Genomic DNA, 22,805 nt, shown 5'->3' on the forward strand with positions numbered 1-22,805 from the left:
AACTTTCAATTTAGTAGAACATACGTGAAATATTTAAGTAAAATCAAATACATAAGAACTTTAAGTAATTTCAGCTTGTATTAATTTAGTAATTTCAACTCAAAATCAGAAATTATACGTATTACTCAAACAATTTATGTTGATTATTCTTATCTTTTTAAAGTAAGGACCGATGCAGTGCGTAATAGAAATATTTACATAACTTATGAATATTCATTAAGACCAAATTAAACTCTTTTTTAAATAAAACAATTCTTTTTTGTGGTTGAATGAAAATTTAAGGACTTTAAAACATTTACTAATTCATTTAACATGGCTAAGCAAAGACAAGACAATTTTTAATTTTTACCCAGTTCAAAACAAATCAAAACTTGATATTTCAGGAAATTGTCAACCAATTTTCCTTTTAAGATGCTACGATCAAGTATATATAAAATTTGGAGCCTTTCAATATGTGTCGAATTGAAGCGGTTAAATCTTAAATAGAAGTAGTGAATGATTAGTGGACGTTACTTGTTAGATTAGATGGGTACCAAATCGTGCAATATGTAATCATATCATAGCTTTTTTTTTAATTATCTAAAATGATTACAATACTTAAATTATTTACGTTAATGTAACTCGATTTAACTGAGTAAAAATGTATTCAGCAAAATATGTAAATTCTACTTAAGATGCCGTAGGTAATATTTACTTAATAAAAATAAGGCAATTCTTTTCCTCAATTTTATTGAGTTATTTCGACTATTATTTTTTTACAGTGTAATTACTTACTCCGCCATTATTTTTATGTCACCATCTTTGGTTAATTTTACTTCATATCTTTTGTCATATTTGTGAGAGATGATTAGATTTTAACTTGATTTGATAAGCACATGTGATTATCACGATTATTCATCAAAGTTTAACCTACAAAATAGTAACAATGAGCTTCTGCTTGTTCACGGTGAGAGCATTTTCTCAGTTTTATAACCGTAATGTCCATCGTCATTATTTGCACGGAGCTTGAGAAAACCATACAGAGGCAAACTATTCGCAAATCGCTTAAAAACTTATGTTCAGTGCCTCGGTGCATACTCTCATTCTCTAATGAATATCACTTTTTTGCCTTCATTCCTATCTTGTGACTTACTATAGGCAATGGAGAAAGAATACTATTCTGCTCAGAAGAAAATCAAAGAGCTCAATGGAAAACTAGAAACAGAAAAACAATCAGACTCAGGAGAAAAACAACCAGACTCTGCAGTTAAAGGGTGAGTCTTTCAACTTTTTTGTTTACTTTTGGGTTCGTTTTTCCCCCCATTTAAAACAAACTTTCATAATTTCATTAAAAATGCAATTCAAACAGATACAATACCAATACATACACATTTTTAAAAGTTTTTTTCTCAAAATGTACATGTGTTTTTTTAAAATAAATAATACTTGTTTATATCCAGAGAGGTTTCATCTGTTTATTTTGCCAAATGAAATTATGTATTAATTTGTCATCCCTTCCTCCTTCCTTGTTTTTCTACCCTCCTCACATTGTTTGTTTATTTTTTTGTTGGGGGGGGGGGGGAGCTTTTTATCTTTACCCCAAATGTAAATAATGAAGAAGAAGTTGATAAATATCATTAATATAGGCCTAGCGCTTTTTCACCTTGCTTTGAGCCTTCTGTTGTACACGTACACATGAGATAGAATTAACAAGATTTGGACTTAAATTGACCCATTAGTATTTCTATGTACACAAAATATGTTAAATATCAAATGATTTGGTACACTCTCCTCACCTTTTTTTCGAGAAATCCGATAGAGAAACTAGGACAATTTTTTACTTCAAGAGACGGATACTTACGAACGAATTCCAAAATGAGATTTTGCTCAAATATAATTACATCTTTTATTTATATATTCATGTACTGTTAAGACACTATGATAGTGGTAATCTATTTGTTTTTATTCTACTCGACTTCATTTCGAGGGTTCAGTGACACGAAGACGTAACTCCATATTTTGCCAAAATGAGTATTTGATATCAAAATGTTCAGAAAATGTGGGCTTTCCAGGAAACACAAAGACTTTAACTCCACCCAATACCCCATTGAAGTCAAAGGCTAGTGAAACATGGACTTACTCCTTAAGGCACAAGTGCTCAGTGACACATAAACCACTTTTTCTCAAAATGGAGTTACGCCTTTGTGTCACTGACCCATCCATTTGTACTCTGGCAGGAATGTTGAGGAGGGGCTCCTGAAGGAGAAGCAAGAATTATTGCAAGCTATTCAGAAACTGGAAGATCGCCTGGTAGGCCAGAAGGATATCAACTCGAGACTCCTGTCCGAGATAGAGAAAACGAGAGAGGAGAAAAGAAAGGAGGCGGAACGGATCAATGAGGAGAAGGAGAGGGAATTTAAAATCAAGACCGGTATTGTGCAGACGTGTTTTCGTTAAAATTTCCGTGTTGGATCCGATATTGATAAGCTAATATTTTTAATATTATATGTTGGACCTTATCATATTGATATCATCATTAATCTATTTGTGGAAAACAATAAAATGCGGATTCCTTTTTAATAAATTCTGTTTTGATTTGAAAAGATTGATTTGTCCGAAGGGGGGGGGAGTAGTATGTTTTAAAGGCACGGAAATCTACTAAGCACTAGCTGAGCTAGCATGGATGTAGGAAGTATTGATTTTTGTTTTCTTCTAAAGGACATGGTTTGTTTTTGAGATGGTAGAGGTCCTCATATGTGAAGAGAGAACAAAAATATGTGACTATGTTCACTTAATTGACCGTCAGTGCTACAAAATCTTCCATCTTTAATCTCCTAGGGATTATACCCCTATTCCATTTAACTTCACAAGTTTGACTTTTCTATTGCTCTCTTGTTTTCAGATCAATTGAAGACTAAATTAGACTTACAGACTGCCAAACTGAGGAAAGAACATTCAACAACAGAAATACTGAAAGCCGAGTTCACTTCGATAAGACGAGAGCTTGAATCGCAAGTAAGTTGACGACATTTTTAATTGATTTTCTTCATTTCCAGACATGATTTGTCTTTTGACTGTTCAAAGCAAATAATCAGATTATTCTGAATGAAAGCTAGCATGTTTTCCTTTATCTGGACCGCTGTTCCCCCAAAATCGTTTTAAAGTCTATTCATGTAATTGCTCTCTTATGTATGTAGTCTGACTTACATAATCTGACTTTTAACTTTAGTATGGCAAAATATAGACAAACACATTATAACTCTTTGTTTCAATGTATATTCTCTTGTTGCTCTTAATTATCAATGCAGATTGCTGCACGGGACGTCAAAATTGAGGAACTTAGGAGGCACATTCGGACCGAGATTGAGGTAAAGCAAGAAGTCAAGGAGGTAGAAAGTGATATGGAAGGCGATCAAGGGAAAGACGACCGCATTGAAAACAGTCCTGAAATTCGAGAAGAACTAAGAAGGAAAGAGAGCGAAATTCGTGTGCTTGGAAATGCACTCACCGACGAGAACAAGAAGTTTGTCGATCTCCAGGTATGTAGGGGTTATCGTAATCTTCAGAAACCTTTTGGCGTTTATTGTTGCTTGATTATTAAAATCATCATGAATCCCAAAGTGTCTAAATTTGAGTTCACATTAACCTTTCGTGCAAGTTCAGGAAAAGGGTATTGAAGTTGGGATGCGTCTTGGGAAAAAATCTGCTCACAATAAACGAAATCGCATTGTTTTCTTCATACGATTAAGACTTACCTACATATTTTGTTCCTTTGAAAGGTAGATTTTTTAACGACAGCACTGCAAATAATGTGTATTTCTCTGGCAGTCTTTAGCAAAAATTGATTTCGTTTACACCGTCGTTATCTAGGCTTCTTTAAAGGAACGGGAGGTTCAGTTGACTATGCTCCAGGAAGACTTCCTAAGTCGTGAACAGCTTCTCGAAGACGCCACCGATTCCTGCCGACGACTGAAGCGCCAGAAAGGCGACCTCGATGAACAGGTGCAGACTCAAAACTCAGAGATCGTTATCCTCCGCGAGTACCTTGCCAGTCGAGATCGTCGTATCGTCCAGATGGCCGCCGACCTCTCTCGCCGTGATCGTCGAATCATGACGCTCCTTACGGATCTCCGAGAGCAGTCGTCATCCAAATCAGTTACTACGGACGCGATGACGAATACGAATAACGTAAGGGATATGTCATCGTTGTCGTCTTCGACGTCGGCTCTGATGTCGACGGGAAAGACCGATGGGGGATCGCTGTCAGATCAGAGCAGTGACGATCGCAATGACAGTATGGACGAGGCGACGAGCAATCTCGGAAAACAGCTCCAGGTAACAAAATTTAATCGATTAAAGGTAATACAAAGTTTTGGTATGGGTTCATGAATTTGGTTCAAATGAACATATTGGAAGCATATGCGATCGTACAATATTCAGTGAGCGTTGTCGCGGTTGAAATCGAATCTAAAGTTATGAAATTGTAAATAATAACCTCTTTATGTTGTATAGCTCCCTCTCAAGGTCAAAATATTAATTAAGCTATTTTTATTTTATTTTTATTTTCTATTGTACAAAATACGACAAAGATAGACGTCTCTTAAAAGAAAGGATTAAATTGAACAACCCCAATCTGAAACAATTCGTCCTTGTTTTCACGAAGTGACGGTAGTGAGGAAAATCGTAACGCAAAGTGAATGCAATTTTTTTTCACTACCGTCACTTCGTGAAAACAGCGACGAATTATTGATGTCTAACCCAATTTTTACTCGTGAATTATTGGGTTACATATACGATACTAATCGTTTTAGATAGCTTTTAAAGCTATCAGGGATCCCCTTAACTTATGTCGATCCTGTAATAATATATAAAATGAAGTATTTGCGGTTTTTCCATGAACAATTGCAACTAACTCCCATCTCGCCTTTTATGTGCATTTTATGCAATTTTAATATTGCAGCTTTTTTTTTTTTTTTTTTTTTTTTTTAAACCATATCACTATTAATTTCATTTCACCAAGGAAAGTCGCTCGTGGGCTTGATTTCCGAAGCCCACGCCAAAGCTATACACGAAATTGACTGGCGCAAATAATCTTTGAGATTGAAGAGCGCCATCTAAACGAAGAACCAACCAACCAACCTATAACACAGTGTTTCTTGACTAAAATCGACCGATTAGCTATTCCCGTTTGGAAATTATATATCACAATTACATACTCTGAGATTTTCATGGTCGCATCTACGATTGTACGGCCGTAGGCGCTATTTGAAATTTATCAAAATTTACCGGGAGCACCGGTAAATTTTTGTTACTAATAAAGTAGTATTTATTTCCATAGAAAAGCATATACAATGTAACAATATAACAATACAAAATAAGATAACAAGGAATCTTTCCTTCACATAGTGAATAGACATATTATAAAGACGTGAAAATCGTGGCCCAGGACGTTGACATTACTCAGGCAGGGCCTAACATGTAAACATATACATACAAACATATATACTTGTTCTAAGATCATTAGCAGTCAGAAGTATCAGTTATAATATGAAAAATTAATTATGGGGTTCGTTCAATCTAAAAATATAATAATATTTATGTAATGTAGAACGTAATGGTAAAGTTTAGCGGAGAAGGAGGATGAAGTGGGAAAAGGGAGGAAGAGAGACATAGCAAAGGAGAGAGACGGAGAGAATGAATTTACAACAGATTTCTTGATTGCATCTCACGGAGAATAAGCTGTATCGTATTATACACACATTTGTTATAAAAGTTGACTTATCATTATTTAAAGAGTTCTCATGAATTTTGTAGTAAAAATTTTGGTCATTTGCTTCTAAATAATCACACATTTGAGTTGCTATAAAAGGTACATTGCATAGTTTACATTTATAGTTTATTCATAGTTTACAATTGATGATAAACTCGATTAAATTTAAAATCACTGATTTGTTTGTTGTTGTTAAAAGAATTAATGTCCAAGTATATATTTTGGTAATTGACAAATACAATTGTAGCATCGAATTTCATTATTTAGTAATTGATTTGATAAAAATTGACACAAAATATACTTTCCAATTTCAATTCAGTCATAGACTTCAAACTATATAATTATATCAGTATATATCAATTTCTAACATTCAGCTGTTATATTCGTGTCCTCCTGGTTCCTACACGTATTTTCCACATCTATAGGCTGTTATTGGAGGAGTGGAGGTAATGTCCATGCTGGGGCTTGTCTTGCATGGAAGATTGAAAATGATGACACTACAGCCATTTTTGAAATTTGATTTGACAGGGTTTTGGCGGTTACGTTTGCGTTAGCCATTTTGATTAGTGATTTAAGTGACTGAAAGTTGTGGTTAGTTAGTAGACCGCGACTCCCGACTTCGAATGCTATAAGGGATACATCAAAATTGCGGGCCGAAATGTCATGAATCAGGGGGGCATATTTATTACATTTATACTCATGGGCCTTGGAAATATTAAGGTCGAATGGGACAGTTAGTTCAAAGATGAGCAGTTTCTTTTCGTTGGGCCAGTAGAGAACTAGATCGGGTCGGTCAGTTGTTGGTATTACTTCTCGTGGGATAGTTGAGGATGCATGGGCATTGGGCTGATTGAGATCTACTATTATTTCGGGGTTGGGTGTATCGTTTACTGTTGCTTTTGTCTTGGTGAGGGCAGTGTGTATGACGTTAAGTACATTATCATGTCTCCAAGTGTATCGGCCTTGGGTGAGTTGCACGTTACAATAGTTCAGGACGTGCAACAAAGTTTCACGGTTTCCACATAGGTCACATTTATCGGAGACGTTTTTGCCCCAACGCGTACAAGGTTTGATTTGGTTGGGAGTGTGTCAATGCTTGAGTTCAGAACGAATTGCATTACTCTGCGCGGCACGTCAAAGATGAAACTGTTCCAGCATACTGACAACTCTTTTCTCGAAAGCAGAAGTGTTTTAGGGGCTAAATTTTCTTGTGCTTATAATACATCCACAGGGGCATCCAAATACATCAAAATTGTAAAGAATCACTTCTATCAAATTTTCAAAATTTCCCAAAACTTTGTATTACCTTTAACTTCAAAATTATGTTGGGAATTAATCATGTGTATCTCAAAGTTACAAAAATCTTTCGTGTAAATGTATGTTTATAAGAAGTGAGACTATACAAAAAAATTGCCTGAAAGGGAAAAAGAAGGAGAGAGAGAGAGAGAGAGAGAGAAAGAGAGAAAGAGAGGATATTTACACATTTACGGATTGAGAGGAAGAGAAAATATGCATAAGGGGGGAGATGGAGAGAGGAATGGAAAAAAAAATTGAGATGAAGAGGTATACAAGTATAAGGAAAGAGAGAGAGAGAGAGAAAGAGCGAGGGAGAGAGAGAGAAAGGGAGAGAGAGAGAGAGAGAGAGAGAGAGATAAAAAGGGAGAAAGTTATACTAGCACTTTATTCTACAAATTGTATAACTTGATCTTAATTTCACTTTGCTTTACTTAATTTGCACTTTATTTTGTTCTTGACTACATTTAATTGATACGTTTCAATGTCGATTAATTCAATACATTTTCAAAACTATTTTCTTGCGCAGAAGCTGAGGCAGTATAAATCAGATGCCGAACATCTTACCCGTACTCTTCAAGGAGAACTCGAGGCAAGCAGAAGACGTGTCGCCGAGGTGCAGCGACTGCAGGCTGAGAGGGATGAGCTACACGAGTATGTCACGAATGTAGAAAAGACCACGGGAATGGAAGATCTTTCTCCTAACACGGATATCATAAAAAGGTATGAATGATTAGACAAAGTTAAGCGAAACTGCCTTATGAAGCTGCATTGTCACTGCCATGAATAACGTTGACCACTTTGAATTTTGTGAAATAATGTTCCAGACTTATGATAAGTAGCCCTTGAGGTTAATGTAAATTTTATTAAAGACAGCACTTAGGCTGAGTAATCAATAGAGATGATCTTTTTCTTATCTCTCTCTCTAGGCGCGTCTTCATCATCTCGAGATTGCCAAATAGCCCGCTATTTCTGATTTGGGAAATAATCCCGAAGTTATCTATGTATCTTTCCTCCTTTGTCTTATTATATCTGTGTTATTATCTACCTATCTATCTATTTATTTATCTATCTATCTATCTATCTATCTATCTTTCAATTTATCTATCTAATAATCAATATATCTATCTATATATTATTCAAACTCTCTATATATCTATCTCTCCCTTTTACCGTTGAACAACAGTCTGACACATTCGTATACATTTTTACTTCTTTCTTAAAAACACGACATTTAAAAAACAAAAGTTGTTTGTAAATGTTAATACTTGATTCAAGTTGACAAATGTATACTTACTAAATATACTATTATCTCAATATAATCCTATGCTCAGATTGCAAATAGTATTCCAAACCAAAGAGAAAGGATTTACCACAGAGCTTGCCGCCCTGCAGGAAGCAAATCGCGATGTGGAGGGGGCAATAATAAAAGAGAGGAAAGAGGCAACTGCATGCATAGACAACATGGTATGTTCTTTCACAATCTTTACTCCTTTTATACCTATTTACGCCCAATAGGCCTATGTATTCTTTTCTGAATTATTATCAACCTATTACACAATACTTACATAGGAGGCGCGATGACTTAGTGGTAGAGCAATGGTCTCGTATAACCGGGAGGTCTCGGGTTCGAAACCAAGTCGATGCGCAAGTGCACTTTGGTAAGGCATTAATCTTCATAACCAAGTCCCCCGGAGAGGACTTAAAACCGTCGGTCCCTGATTGCTTACTTACAAGCATACACATGTTTTCTTAGCAGTCAGGCAAAACAAACAGAGCATCTTTTTGTATCTGACGGTATAGACAGGGGAAAATGAAGGGTGTAAAGGAAGGGCGTACGTTACGATGTTTGATTTTTATACTGAAAAAAAGGCAAAACACACAATAAAATTATATTGCAAATTAAAGACCAGCATAGATGAATGCCAAATCCACGAACAATTTGATATATTCGCCCCCACACAAAACAATGATTAGTCCATGTCCTCTTTATTATTTAATTCCAATCAATTTTTTCGTTTTTGTTATAGACTTTGGAGGAGAATGAAAGGTTGAAGCTGGACTTGGAGAGTTATCGCACAGAATTAACGAATTTGAGCGAAGAACTAAATCGAAATCGTCAGACTGCGCAGACTCAGATTGATAGTCTTACATCCTTATTGGCCAGCTACAAACAACATATCGAGTAAGTAAATAATAGATAACCAGTAATTTTTTTTGAATATCTAATTTGCTGTATGGGTATACAGAGAGTCAAACCTGTTTTTAGAGGATTGGACAAATTGATCATACGGGACTGTCCCTATGATTTTTCGTTCGGACATGCAATGGAACAAATACGATACTCAGCATACAATACGTAAATATATACTTTTTTGAGGGGGGCGGGGTATAATTATAATTATTATTATTTTTGTAAAATGAAATATTTGTTAGAGAAGAATAGTATTTTCAAATATTTCGACCAATTAATAATTTCAAAATAAAAACTTACAAAATACACGTACAGTTGTAACTCTGAAAGTTATTGGAACCTGTTTAAGAGATCATCGTATCTTTTAAAGTCATGGGATTTTCGTTAATTTCATTTATAAGGATAGTGTGCTAATAATGTCACTCTAATTTTTCTTTCATTCTTCCTTGACCCTTGATATATATATATTTTTTTATTCTTGAAGTTCTCAACAGCAGCTCCGTAAAGATGCCGATCAGATGGTGGGTCATTACATATCAGAGAATACTCAACTCAAAGCGCGGCTAGACCAGTCCACCTTGGAACATGAAAATATGGTATGTGTCCATTTGAGAAAAAAAATGATGTATGGAACGTCAAAATCGGCTTTTATTTCGGTGAACATATCTCTAAGGCTGTAAAAAGGGTTGTTTTATTTAGTGACCAAAGTTACGAGTAAATATACACATTAGAAATGAGTTTGCAATGTATGTCAATAAAAGTATAAACATTATGTTATGGGAACCACATTTTAATTGCTATGGAGCAAAGTAGCTTTTTACATTCTGTCATGTAAAGCGAAGAGCATCGTATATTTTCTTTTTGAAAGGCGTGAACTTTATTTGTTTCTTCCTTGCTAATTGCGTAGAATTCAATGATAGCTAAAAGAATGATTTAAAGTAAGCTGCAATATTTTGAGTAAAATTCGTGGTTATTTGTTTTAAATGAAATGATGTACACATATAATATTCTACAAAGCTATATTCATCTAAATTGTGACATCGTTATAATATTTTTCAATAAAATATCTAAGGCCAAAGAGCTAGCGGCTGCTGAGAAGCTAAAGAGTTACTGCATGCAGGAGAAGGAGAGACTGGAGAAAGAATTTGAAGAATTGAAAAGAAAATTAGATTTCATCAAGAGTGATAACCTGACAGAGCGAGACCAACAAAAGACAGTGGTAGAAGACTTGTCGCAAAAGGTAAAAACTACCTTCATTCCTACCCAGCCTGTTCCTACCGGGTACCCATTTAACACCTGGGTGGAGAGTGGCAAATGTAGATCAATATCTTGCCAAAGGACGATAGTGCCGCTGCGGGACTCGGGACTCGGACCTTGTGATCGACAGTCCGGTGACGTATCCACTCGACCACGACACTTCTACGATAACAAATAAAAGAATTCCATACTGACAACAATCAAATCAGTAAATTAGTAAAATATACTGAAACTAATTAGCATATTAAAGGGATCGTTTAACAATGTTAAATCTGAGATACACGGTCTTTCATGTTACCAGTGTCTGTGATATGGTGTAATATTGAAGCCCTAAAAAAATCGCGCTTCAAAATGATCAAGAAGTGCCTCAAAAAAGTAAAAATCTTTGAGTGACCGGTTTTACCATACTCGTTTTCCCCAATAGACTGTAGTGTTATGAAAACCGTTCGGCGAACGGTTTTCAAAATTTGTAATTCCAATCATTAATATCTTGATAATCAGACAGGCGATCGGCTTGTAAAAGTCATGGAGTTCCTGACTGACCTAAAGGTTTATAATTATCATTGCAGCACGAGCTAAATCAAGGATTATTTCTAAAGGATCTAAGACAAAGTTACCGGATCCCTTTAAAGGGTCCAAATTATTAGTGCTAGGGGCAGGAACGAAGATATATAATGTGTATGTTGACGAGCAACAACATCTTTGATGATGATGACGTGAGCACCGTCTTATCTTCTAAAGAGTTGCGATTGATTCGAATTGATCGCAACAATGTAGATCTACGCATTGATACTTGCAAATCTGCACATAGGAAAAGGACGATTGTACATTGAGTGTAGGACTCGCGATAAGGTTTGGCCAATCACGGGTCTTTAAAAGACGGGGTCCTGATAGTGATTGGTTTTTACATGTACTTTAATTCCGATTCTTCATTATGTACAGAACATGACTTTGAATTGAATTTTGTTTCCGAATTTCATATGAAGCGAATAGTTGTAGGAGTTGCAATAATTTTACTTATTTCACATGGTCACTAATAATAATAATATTCGGTTCCTGTATAGCGCATATCACATTGTTATAACGTCCCTATGCGCTTCCAAACAGCTTTGGAAATTAGTCATAGATATTTTGATACGGGAAATTTTTAAACGATGGTTGTAGGTTATCCTGACCAGTAGTTTAAGCTCCTACCAAACTCAATGAATAGATGAAAGCTCGCCTCCTTATTTCTGAGATTGGTACATGGAAACTTAATTGTATACGTTTCTAATTTGATTGATTATTTCGCTTTAACTTTGTTGATAATTTTGTTTCTTTCTTTCTCTCGATTGTCCAAACAGTTAGAACAGAAGTGTAACGAACTATCAACGACGTCCAACAACTTGGAGCAGGTGTTGGTGCAAGTCGGGCATGCATCGGAGCACACTCAGGAGCTCAGCCGGCGGCTCGGCGAGAGGGAAGACGAGATTCATGAACTCAACGTCCGGCTGCTGCAGCTCGACGGACAGCGTAACAGGATGGAAGCGGAGAAGACTGTGATGGAGAACCAGCGCGATGCTATATTGCACAAGGTGCGTTCTCACACGTCAAAGTATGTCCTGATAAATTTTAAGTGAAGATACAAGGAACAACATTTAGGAACGGGGCTACTTTGGATAATTTTACACCTGTCTAGTATAAACATGGTGAAAGAAGTGGTTTCGAAACACATTTACCGACATACTTGCATCATCCAAAAGAATGGTTGGCTTCTGTAAGGTAAAGTAAAGTAATCTTCTCGAGCATATTACTGCTGGGAATAGTATTATTCCAGTTTTTGAATTTCGCGTTAGAAACATTTTTAGACACCTATATAGAGGCATCCACTGTTATAGTAGGCTATTTTCACAGAAATTCGTTACTAAATATACATACGACGAAATAACGATGAAAAAGAGCCAACTTCGTTGACTGGACATACTGGATATGAAGTGGCCTTTGCCCGAAAATATAGTTTGACAAATTCGAGGTGATTGAGTCCCCCGACCCCTTACCTTATAATTATGCCCTATAGAAATATAAAATTACTAAACATATTTCATTCATGTGGCAGATTGAAGACTTGGAGGCGGCCCGAACCGAGTCCAAAGAAACGTTATTTCAGAACGAAGGCAGAACGGAGGAACTTACGAAAGAAACCACGGACCTCAAAATGCGTCTCACCTGTGAGATGAACAACTATGAACATCTCAAGGTATATGCTTAAACTTTTATTAGCGCTGTTAGGGAATTGTGAATAATTATGAAGTGGGGGGGGGGGGTGTTTCACAAAGACTAAGATCGACTTTAAATTGTACTTAACTATGGCAGGCTGTTCATGCCACTGTTTGCTCTCACCATTAAGTGGCATTGGTCTCTCAAAGGACGTTCAAATCATGGTCACAAATCTACAGAATTTACAATTTTGGATAATTATTGAAGGAAAATGGAATATCTAAAGATCATAATGGTGAGAAAAAACGGTAGCTCATGAACCTTCCATATGCCTATAGAGAACGGCAACGTTATTCTCTGGTTATTGCCCTGTTTGGCCATGAGCATATAAACAAAAAAAGATGACTATTGTATTCCAATAAAAAGGTTCACTGCCTGAAATAAATCAAAACAGAAAAATGAATTGAAAAGTGAGCTAGACAGAAACGTGAAATTGTCAAGGTGAAATTTGATACATTGGCCATCTAAAGAAAATTATGATTGGTATACGACAAAATCGAATAATACCAGTGAATACAGACTTTTATTGAAGCTTTTCGTTTCCTTCGGCTTTCGTTTATATTGTCCGCTTTCGGCCCCCTACCCATTCATGCCATTTACTTTTGCGAAAAGCCTAAGTATACATCTGCCATCATTAATTCATTAATTTTGACACATTTTCTATCACCCTTTTTTACGATAGACGTTGCATTTGAATTTGGTAGAGAAGAACAGAAGCAATATCGAGCAGATTCACCAACTCCAGACTGAGATGGTCAATCTGAAAGGTCAATGGGCCATCAGGACAAATGACCTTAAGAAGATGAAGGAGAAGATGAAGGAAATCAAGGACCAGTTAGAAAACGGTACGTCTTTGAAAACGATATGAAAAAGAAAATGAAAAGTACGTTTTGTAGATGCTGGCACAGATACCCGAATGTATTTATATGGAGACTGAACTGTACTTGCCACTACCTGAGAAATATTACGAAAGTATTTCGGTGTATTTCGGGGGGGGGGGGGGGTTCCATATACACTAGGGAGACAAGACGATGTTCGAATAATGTTGATGCCTGAACTTGATAAAGGGGCCTCGCTAAAAAATCTTGAATATGGGGGAGGGGTGGTGAAAACCAAAGCTGGCCGACAATTTAAAACATATCAATGTGCATTAAAAATATATTCTCAATCGGATTTTACAATAAGCCTTAAAAAAGGCAAAGTGTAATAAGGCGAGAGGGATTCACACCCAAGAGCAATGGAAAGGGGTGTAGTGGATTTGAATGACCCAGGAGACACTCTGTATAAGTCATATGAATTTTTCTCTTCGGCGTTTAAACGGGTGGGGTGTATCCCGACTCCACCCTTTTTGGGGGGAGGGGAACATACGCCGATGCTTCAAGAAGCAGGTCATCAAAATAACTAAATTCGTTAATAAATATTTTAGCTGAGTTTCATTTTATTTTAATTTCAAGTTTGATTTACATGTTGTTCTTATTCACATGATTCTCGTTCAGAAATAAAGTCCTACCAGTCCCGATCCAAGGACATGACGTCACTAATCGATGAACTAGAACAATTGCGGGAGACAGATTTTTAATATATATTTTTGCTGACTTGCAGTCTTTCTTTTAACATTGATTTACATGTTGTTCTTATTCTCACGATTCTCTTGTAGAAATAAAGTCCTACCAGTCCCAATCCGATGACATGACGTCACGAATCGATGAACTAGAACAACTGCGGGAGGCAGATCGTAATATGTATGAAGAGATGAAAAAAGAGCGAGACTGGGAACTCGAGAGCAAAGACGACGCAGAAGAGAGGTGTCGCAAATCTGAAGAAAAGATAGAGAAATTACAAAAGGCATTGAAGCTTCGGAGGAAGAAGATAATCAAGCTAGAACAAGAGCGGTCGTAAGTAATTGATTTGAATTAAATTGAATTTAATTTCATAACAACACGCATCACAGTAATGGCACTATATGAACAACCATACAATGCAAAGAATGATAATGATACATGAATACATAAAGGAAGAGTAATGTTGGTTGAACAGTAATGGCTTTGAAACGATATTGAGACACAATCTGCATAATTATATACCATTTAATTTACAAGACGAACACAATATTCAATGTACATGTAAATGTATGTGTATTATTAGGGATAACTAGTATTAATGTGAAGTTTTTTATTGGGAACTAGAGTAATAGTCGAGCTTAAGTAGTATTATTGGGTTGAGAAAAGACGTGAAATTTTAACAAAGGAAATCAGAGAGATTCAGGTGGACAAAGTTGAAACTCATGAAAAGTTGCATTCATGATTCTTTCAACGTTAACACGGTAAGGCTTCCTTACGTCATCAACTGATACATTTTCTGTAGAAATCGGGCAACGCAAGAGGTAGAGACGAGCAGCACAGTTAACCCTGTCGAAACTGAGGAGAGGGGCCAACAAAATCGAAGTCGGGAAGAACGCGTCAGTGACGAGACCCTACAGCAACAGCAACAGCAGCAGCAACAGCAGCAACTCCAACAATTCCTACTACAACAGGAGTTGCAGAGGAATCGCGCCACACATATCACACATGATATCGCTGAGGTATGTTAATTGATAAGATGCGTGATGGTTTTGACAGCGTTCTCGGTCTTTGATCTGTTCAGTGACTTGTTAGCCGGCGCCCTACTGTATTATGTTGCATTAAATGGGTTTAAACGAATTTTTTTTCTAGAGTTGATTAAACTACTGTGTTTTAGCCATCAAATGAAGGTTTGATAGCTTTCTAATGGAACATTCTTTTTTCTCTCAGTCCCTAAGAATGTTTGAAATCCTTTCCAGAGATTTTTAGGTTCTAATTCGTATGAACATGCACAGGGGTGTCGCTGGACTGTTTTCTATTGGGACAAAATTTGCTGCTAAGTTAGCCAGTCATTTGCCAACAAGTGAAATAAAGGGAGAAAGATCCGGGTTTTTTTTTCAATCTCTAGCAAGGCATCAGAATAAATTGTAAGCGTCCCAAAAAACAACAACAAACCAACATATTATACATTAACAAGGGCGATGTTCTCGATCGCATTTATAAATTTGCTATATTCGTAAAGATCTGCCGATATCGAAAAAGTTTTATTTTTCTTAAATTTGATCCCTATTAATCAAATTTGATGTGAAACGAAAGATCACAGATGTGAAATCTTACCGAAGATCTACATATACCTTGACAACAAATATCCTACAATACAGGTTCATACAAAACAAATGGAACGAGAAAGTCGCCAGCAATGTAACGTGATAGTATCGAACGCAGATTTTTTTTTTAAAGTTCAAATGTATGCGAACCAATATAACGTCTTCTTCTCATTCTTACACCATTCAGCTGCAAGAATGCCTGAAGGATAGCCGATCGAAGCTTGGTCAGCTAACCGAGACCCAGGAAGCCCTCTACGAGGAGAACGAGTGGCTCACTCACGAGTTGGAAACGATACATGCTGCCTTGGAGGATGAGAGGACACACAACCAAGAAGCAGCTGGAAAGATGAAGAAAGTCATCAGTGAATTGAAGCGCAAACGTGTTGAATTGGTAGGTTGCAACGGCTTAATTTCAGTCGGTACTTCTCCTATATGGAGTATGGGGGAAAGAAATCAAATGAATTAAAAACCATGCTGTATCGTGATATGGTGGTCGGAAATATGAATGAAAAGGATGAATGAAAGTCTTTCGAAAATCAATATTATTGCATAATTTTAGAAATATTAAAAACTTTTTTCCCCTAGAAACTCAATGTTTAAAGATTATCAACATCTAATTCTAAACAAATAAAGCTCAACGTTCATTACGTTTAAGCACAAAGCGAAGAGAGATCTCCGTTTTCGCTCATGACCTGTTGATGTCGACATTGAATCAAATTGAGACACTTCGCACCAATCTTATTCGAGGAAAGAAAATTAAAATCGTTTCAGACAGTCGAAAATATTTAATGTATAGGATTCTAATTTTGACTCATGCAACCAAGTTTTCCGATTTCAGCACAAAGCGAAGAGGAAATTTCGATTTCGATCACAAGCTGCTGAAGAAACGATGTCGACATTGAATCAAACTGAGAAGATTCGAAATGATCTTAGCCAGGAGAACGCACATCTCGTCATAACATGCAGAGAGAAAGATGCCCAAATCACGTTATTACATGAAATAATCAAGTCACATCAAGATAAGGTAGAAAGCATACTGATTGTGTCTTTACCATACGTGTGTGTATGTGTAATTAGGTTTTTATGAACGTATATTACGCCTGGGGACCGACCGTTAACGTCACCGTCCGAAAGACGTGACTCAGTATCGAACCGGGGTCGCCTGGGCCAGTTTGTAGGCGAAGACAGAGAGCTGACCAAGTGAACGTACCGCTGGTCCAACTCACATCTCCCCGTCTTTACTGTGTTTATGAAATTCTACCAAAGCAAAGGAATTCTTCTAATTGTATTGTTTGTATACTGAGATCATCTAAAAGAAGGGATAGAGAAAATACAGGCACATTTTGTTATTTCACAGTGAAAGTGTCTAAATATTCGAAAAGAAAAAAAAACGATGTGAACGAAACCCATCTTCGAGAGTGTGAAGAATATTACATTAGCATGCTTTTTCAATACTGATTTTAAACATAAGTTTATTGAGATCGAATCAAGCTTTACTTTTATATATTCATTACAAATCCACACCTCTTCATTTACGTGCTGCTTATTAATATATCTATTTATTTATATCCTGAAATGCATTTGAATCCATCTAGGCGGATTCAGAAGGCAGATACGCAAACATGAAATGCATCCCAAGTTTGTTAGAAAGCTACTGGAATGTTGAAATCCTGCCTTTTGAGGAACAAGATAGGATGCTTCTTCCCAAATATTTCTCCCCTACTCCCGAAAATTAGGGATCTGCCAAATTGTGCCCCATGTTAGCCATATGAAAACCAGAGAAAGAAGATTGGAATAAAATATCTATCATTATTTATTTATGTCTTGACAGACCAAAGAGCCTGATGCCAGTGTTGCGCCTGAAATCATTTTCAGAGATTGCGAGCATGACAGTCTTATACGAGAACTGGAGAGAAAGCTGTAAGTTGAAATTCTTTTTTATCTTGTGATTCTGTATTGCTAAACTGTATAACGCTGACTATGTAAAGACTGATATACTATGAATTACTACTATTCTGAAAAAAACGTCATGTGTTTGGTAGTTTACCGGTTGAAAAATTTATTTTAAACAATCAATTTGAATTTTCGTAACTTTGGTGAGTATTTTCGAATGCTAACATCTACGACGGCCTCAGTCTGACGAGGAACGCCATAAGCGTTCGAAAGTACGTACTTAAGTTACTTATATTTTCAAATTGATTGTGTATAATTAATTTCTATGTTTGTAGACAATAATTCTCTATTCAGTCAATTCGATATCAAGACATTTAGGAAGCCTTCACAGTCTAACAATTTATTCTTTCTCCTTTTATCCTTATCCTTATACAGAGAGGTGGCCGAGAGGGAGATCCATTCAATCAAAGCACTGAATTGTCGGTTAAATATCGATATGCAAGTAAAATGGTACGTTAATTACTTTCGGTCTTCTGCATTCTCCCCCTTTTCTTTCTTTTCAAATACGATTTAATTGTACTATTGATTATTTATATTTATTTATTTGTGAATATACTTGTATTACTTATCATTATATTGCTAAATGTATTCATTGTTATTTTTGTTATTGTTTATGGAAAATGCAGAAATAAAACTTGAAACTGAAGACCTTATCAAGATGGGTAATTAAATGAGAATGGGCATGCAACTATCCATATACCTAGTAACTTTCGCTCAGAACTGATAGAAAAATGATACAAAGCTTCTCAAGCTAATTCATCAAAACTTTATCTTTATATTTCAGTCATGTAAATCATTGACAGAAGTATAAGGGATTCCTTATTCTTGTCCATTTACGAATGAACTGAAAATGTTGTCTTTCTGGCAAAAAAGTGTTGCTCTTAAAATCCCTTTGAAACAAATACCTCACTCATGCGGTGTGTTGTAATAACGCTCATAAAATTATGTTGACGAGATATTATCTGAAATTTGACAAAGTAATGAAATTCGTCATCATTTTCTCATCAGCGATTCTCTAAGCAACCAGAAAGCAGAATGCACCCGTCTCCAAGCCGCTACCTGCGATCTGCAACAGGATAACTGGGATTTGAAACAAAAGCTCAGTGACGTCAAACATAAACTTCAGACGGAGAAACAACTCCGAAAACTTCTCGAGCAGAGGTGAGAAAAGAAAAGGGGAATGTTGAAAGGGAAGACAAAAATTTAAAATTAAAAAACAAGTATGACTGAAGTATATAAGCGCCTAACTGAAGCATGTTTCAGGAGTTTCCTGAAAAGAATAGGGTACGAGTATGACGGAAACAAACTATTGTACACCTATTCATGAAGACTGAATCACTTTATTGTTATCATAATAATTCCCACCTTCCTACTTTTAAATTTTGGCCGAATGCAATTTGAATGCTTCATTCCTTTTCATTTTTACGTTTTAACCCGTAGATATGATGACGAACTGAATGACATCAAAATGAAGACCACTTTACTGGAGGACCATGAGAAAGAGAGAGGAGTTCTTCAGAGGTATACCCAGCGATAATAATGATTCTCGTACTCATTTTGTTTTTGGTCTTTAACCATTTACAAAGTGATCATTTCATTAATACTGTCTTGGGGTTGGTTAATTCAACTTCTGACCCTTACAATTTCCCATATTTTTGTTCTTCTTTTCCCTTATATTTTTTATGCATCTATCCTACCTAAATGGTTTTTGTATACCCACACTCTTTATGCCTATCTCTGTCTACATCTGCCCTCTAATATTTTGTTTGTCTTTCGGTCTTCTTTGTTTGATTTGTTTCTTCTCAACTTCTAATCTCTCTTCTCTTCTCTCCTCCTTCCCCTCTCCTCTCCTCCTCCTCTCACCTCCCTGTCTGCTCCGTCTCTCCTCTGTCCACTTTCTACACCTCCCTGTTATTCTATTATGCTTATAACTTTTTTTAAAGTTCTTTTTTAAAGTATAATGTGCTGATTAATCAGCGATGCATGCACATAATGCATTATGTGCTGATGATAAATTAACATTAGACTTAATACAAATTCACTCTTCAAACAAACAAATTAAAAAAGAATATTGTATTATACGGGCATTCATATCTTTTGTCCTCTTTAATCACACTTATTTCTAGCAAGGAAATCCAGAGAAAGTTGTCCAAACTGGAGCACCGTCTTCAAAAACAAGAAGTCCAACCAGTAAACATCTCGGACGACCAGAGAGAGGTACCTTGATAACTCCACGAAAGTTAGACAATAAATTATGAACTTCAAAATGTACTGATGAACTGCATTAGCAAGCTTCTTTTTCTTTAAAAATAATCTATATTTGAAACTGATGATCGTTCAATGAAGATTTAATGAAATGCCACACTTTTCCAATATTAGCTTCAGATCTACAGTCAGTAGCGGTACAAGAGTGGGGGAAGGGGAGGGGGAGGTAGGCTCAAGCCCCCTCCGCCCCCCCCCCCCCAAAAAAAAATAAAATGGTGAGGCACATGTAGAAAATAAAAGCAGGCCTTCTCCCCAAACACCAAATAGCTCACCCCCTCCCCCCAAAAAAATAAAATATAAGTATTGTGATAGATGAAAATGGCAACTTACAAAAGAGAAATGCCGTTTTTATCATAATTGAACAAAGTTTGTATTTTTTCTTATGCACGCACATGCTATTTTACCCAATCGGACCATGTCTATTCCTTATCAATAAAACGAGACTGATAATGAAACTGTAATTTTTATGTTTAAAATATGTAAACTTAGATCCGTGGTTTGAAGAGCGAGATTGCAAAGCTTGGCTCCCTTCGTGATCTGGACCGTGAAGCGCTTGATGGACTCACCGCCGACCTCGGGGCCATCAAAGGTTTGATGACATCTGAGATACAACAAGCAACCAATCAAAACAGCGCTGACAAGTATGAGTATGAATATGTTTTATCTAATTAATATTTAATACAATTGATTTAGACGGCAAGATAGTAGTAATTTGGTATTAAGAGAAGTATGAATGCCCTTATAAGAATTCTCTATTATTATCAATTATGTAGGCCTATAAAAAAAACTTATAAGCGTAGACAATATGCCAAGAAAACACATTCAAGATGGAATGTTGCTCTAAAATGTCAATTGTTGACAGCAGTCGGTTTAACATCATTATACGTCTTGTATCAGTACAAGACCCTTCCTTGTATATCAATTTATTGAATTATTGATGAATTGTGTTCTGGCCTCGTTGATCTTAGTCAAATATTTCAACAATAATTAGAATGTCGCCACAAACATTAATCAAGTTGATAGACGTTTTATTTGTAATATTTTTTAAATCCTTGTTTAATTATCATGCAGGTTATGTCGGCCAGAGTCACACAGCTCTCGCGTCCAGCAAGCTCTCAGGAAGGCGGAGCTTAGTGCTATCAGGACGACGTCATTTCCAAGCACCCAATCAGAAACCAATATTCTGCTCGCACAATCCGACGATTTGGCAGACGTTGCAACATCGGACAGTTGATACATTTTCAACATGTTACTGAACAAATTATTGGTCCAAGAATAACGATGGCTTCAATATAACCTGATGAAAACGGTTGTAATTTTTCTGAATTTAGGGTGGATACAATGATTATGTTTTACGGCAGAATATGATTCATGAAAGAGAAAATATTATGATTATTCCTCTCCGGCCCTTTTGATGGAAAACTTTTCATTTTAGCCAATCAGACACGAATATTCCGCTCGGACAATCTAACGATTTGGCAGACGTTGCAACATCCGACAGTTGATACATTTTCAACATGTTACTGAACAAATTATTGGTCCAAGAATAACGATGGCGTCAATATAACCTGATGAAAACGGTTGTAATTTTTCTGAATTTAGGGTGGATACAATGATTTTGTTTTATGGCAAAATATGATTCAGGAAAGAGGAAATTTGTTATGATTATTCCTCTCCCCTTTTGATGGAAAACCTTTCATTTTGGCCGAGAGTAGTTTGTATGAGAATGAAATACATGTATATATTGATAAACGTCGAATCAAAGATTCTGTAAGCTATATAAATATACCCGAACATGCCGAAATGAAGATAGCCAAAACGCTAAATGAAAAAAGGTCTGAGAAACATTCCGGCCATAAAATGAAAGTATAAAGGCCTTATGATTCTTGACAAAGTACATATGGAACTAAACACCGACTAGTTATGCTATACACATTTCTATAATTAATGAAGAATAAAAGCTATACCATAATTAGATTTTATGAGATTTCATATTTTTTGAAATTTAAACTGTGTTATTCTCTTATGAGATGTCTAGTCCATTCATTAGGTATCTTCTTATTCAGTTTCACCACTCCCTCTCTCTCCCTCTCTCTCCCTCTCTCTCTCCCTCTCTCTCTCTCTTTCTCTCTCTCCTCCCATCTCTGTATCACCCTGTTTCTGTCTCTTTGTTGTCTCTTTCATATTCTGTCCCTCTCTTGTGCACGATATCTTTCATTTGAAATATATAGAAAATAATTTTTAATGAGAGAGAGAGAGAGAGATAAAAAGAAGTGGCGAGAAATGGAGGGCGAGAAATGGAGGTAGAGAGAATGGGAGAACAAGAAAGAGAGAGAGACAGGGAGAGAAAGAGAAACAAGGAGAGAGAGAGAGGAAGAGAGAGAGAGAGAGAATAAATACTTTTGTACACAGCAAACATAACGGAAAGTGCTTTAAACGACGATTACGTCATAACCGAGTATAGATTGAGCCCGTAGTGACAAGCAAAACAATAGGTCCCTGGGACCAATAACAGATGACATTCATTGCCTCTTTTTCTTCTCTCCTCCTTTAACTTGCTTTTGAAAGCTGATTCACTGCCTATTCCAATATTGATATTGAGAATTACAATATAGTAGAGAGTGAAAGAAGCCTTTCTGAGACTTTTTTGTACGATTGTGTACTTTTTTCAT

The 22,805-nt window shown here is 36.2% G+C and overlaps 1 protein-coding gene across 1 annotated transcript; it reads left to right on the plus strand.

The window, feature by feature from the left end:
• Window positions 1-1,140: 1,140 nt before the first annotated feature.
• Window positions 1,141-21,367, plus strand: LOC105444538 (trichohyalin-like). The gene is made up of 24 exons (XM_030991254.1): window positions 1,141-1,253; window positions 2,217-2,410; window positions 2,882-2,994; window positions 3,288-3,518; window positions 3,850-4,314; window positions 7,572-7,765; window positions 8,377-8,509; window positions 9,073-9,227; window positions 9,721-9,832; window positions 10,309-10,476; window positions 11,837-12,067; window positions 12,589-12,729; window positions 13,432-13,594; window positions 14,407-14,644; window positions 15,114-15,330; window positions 16,103-16,306; window positions 16,754-16,939; window positions 17,747-17,835; window positions 18,244-18,318; window positions 18,877-19,029; window positions 19,309-19,389; window positions 19,995-20,085; window positions 20,623-20,774; window positions 21,205-21,367. The coding sequence occupies exons 1-24, from the start codon at window positions 1,141-1,143 to the stop codon at window positions 21,365-21,367; spliced, it is 4,062 nt and encodes a 1,353-aa protein (XP_030847114.1).
• Window positions 21,368-22,805: the final 1,438 nt, after the last annotated feature.

The sequence above is a fragment of the Strongylocentrotus purpuratus genome, unplaced genomic scaffold (genome assembly GCF_000002235.5).
Source record: "Strongylocentrotus purpuratus isolate Spur 01 unplaced genomic scaffold, Spur_5.0 spur5_scaffold_2, whole genome shotgun sequence".
Classification (NCBI taxonomy): domain Eukaryota; kingdom Metazoa; phylum Echinodermata; class Echinoidea; order Camarodonta; family Strongylocentrotidae; genus Strongylocentrotus; species Strongylocentrotus purpuratus.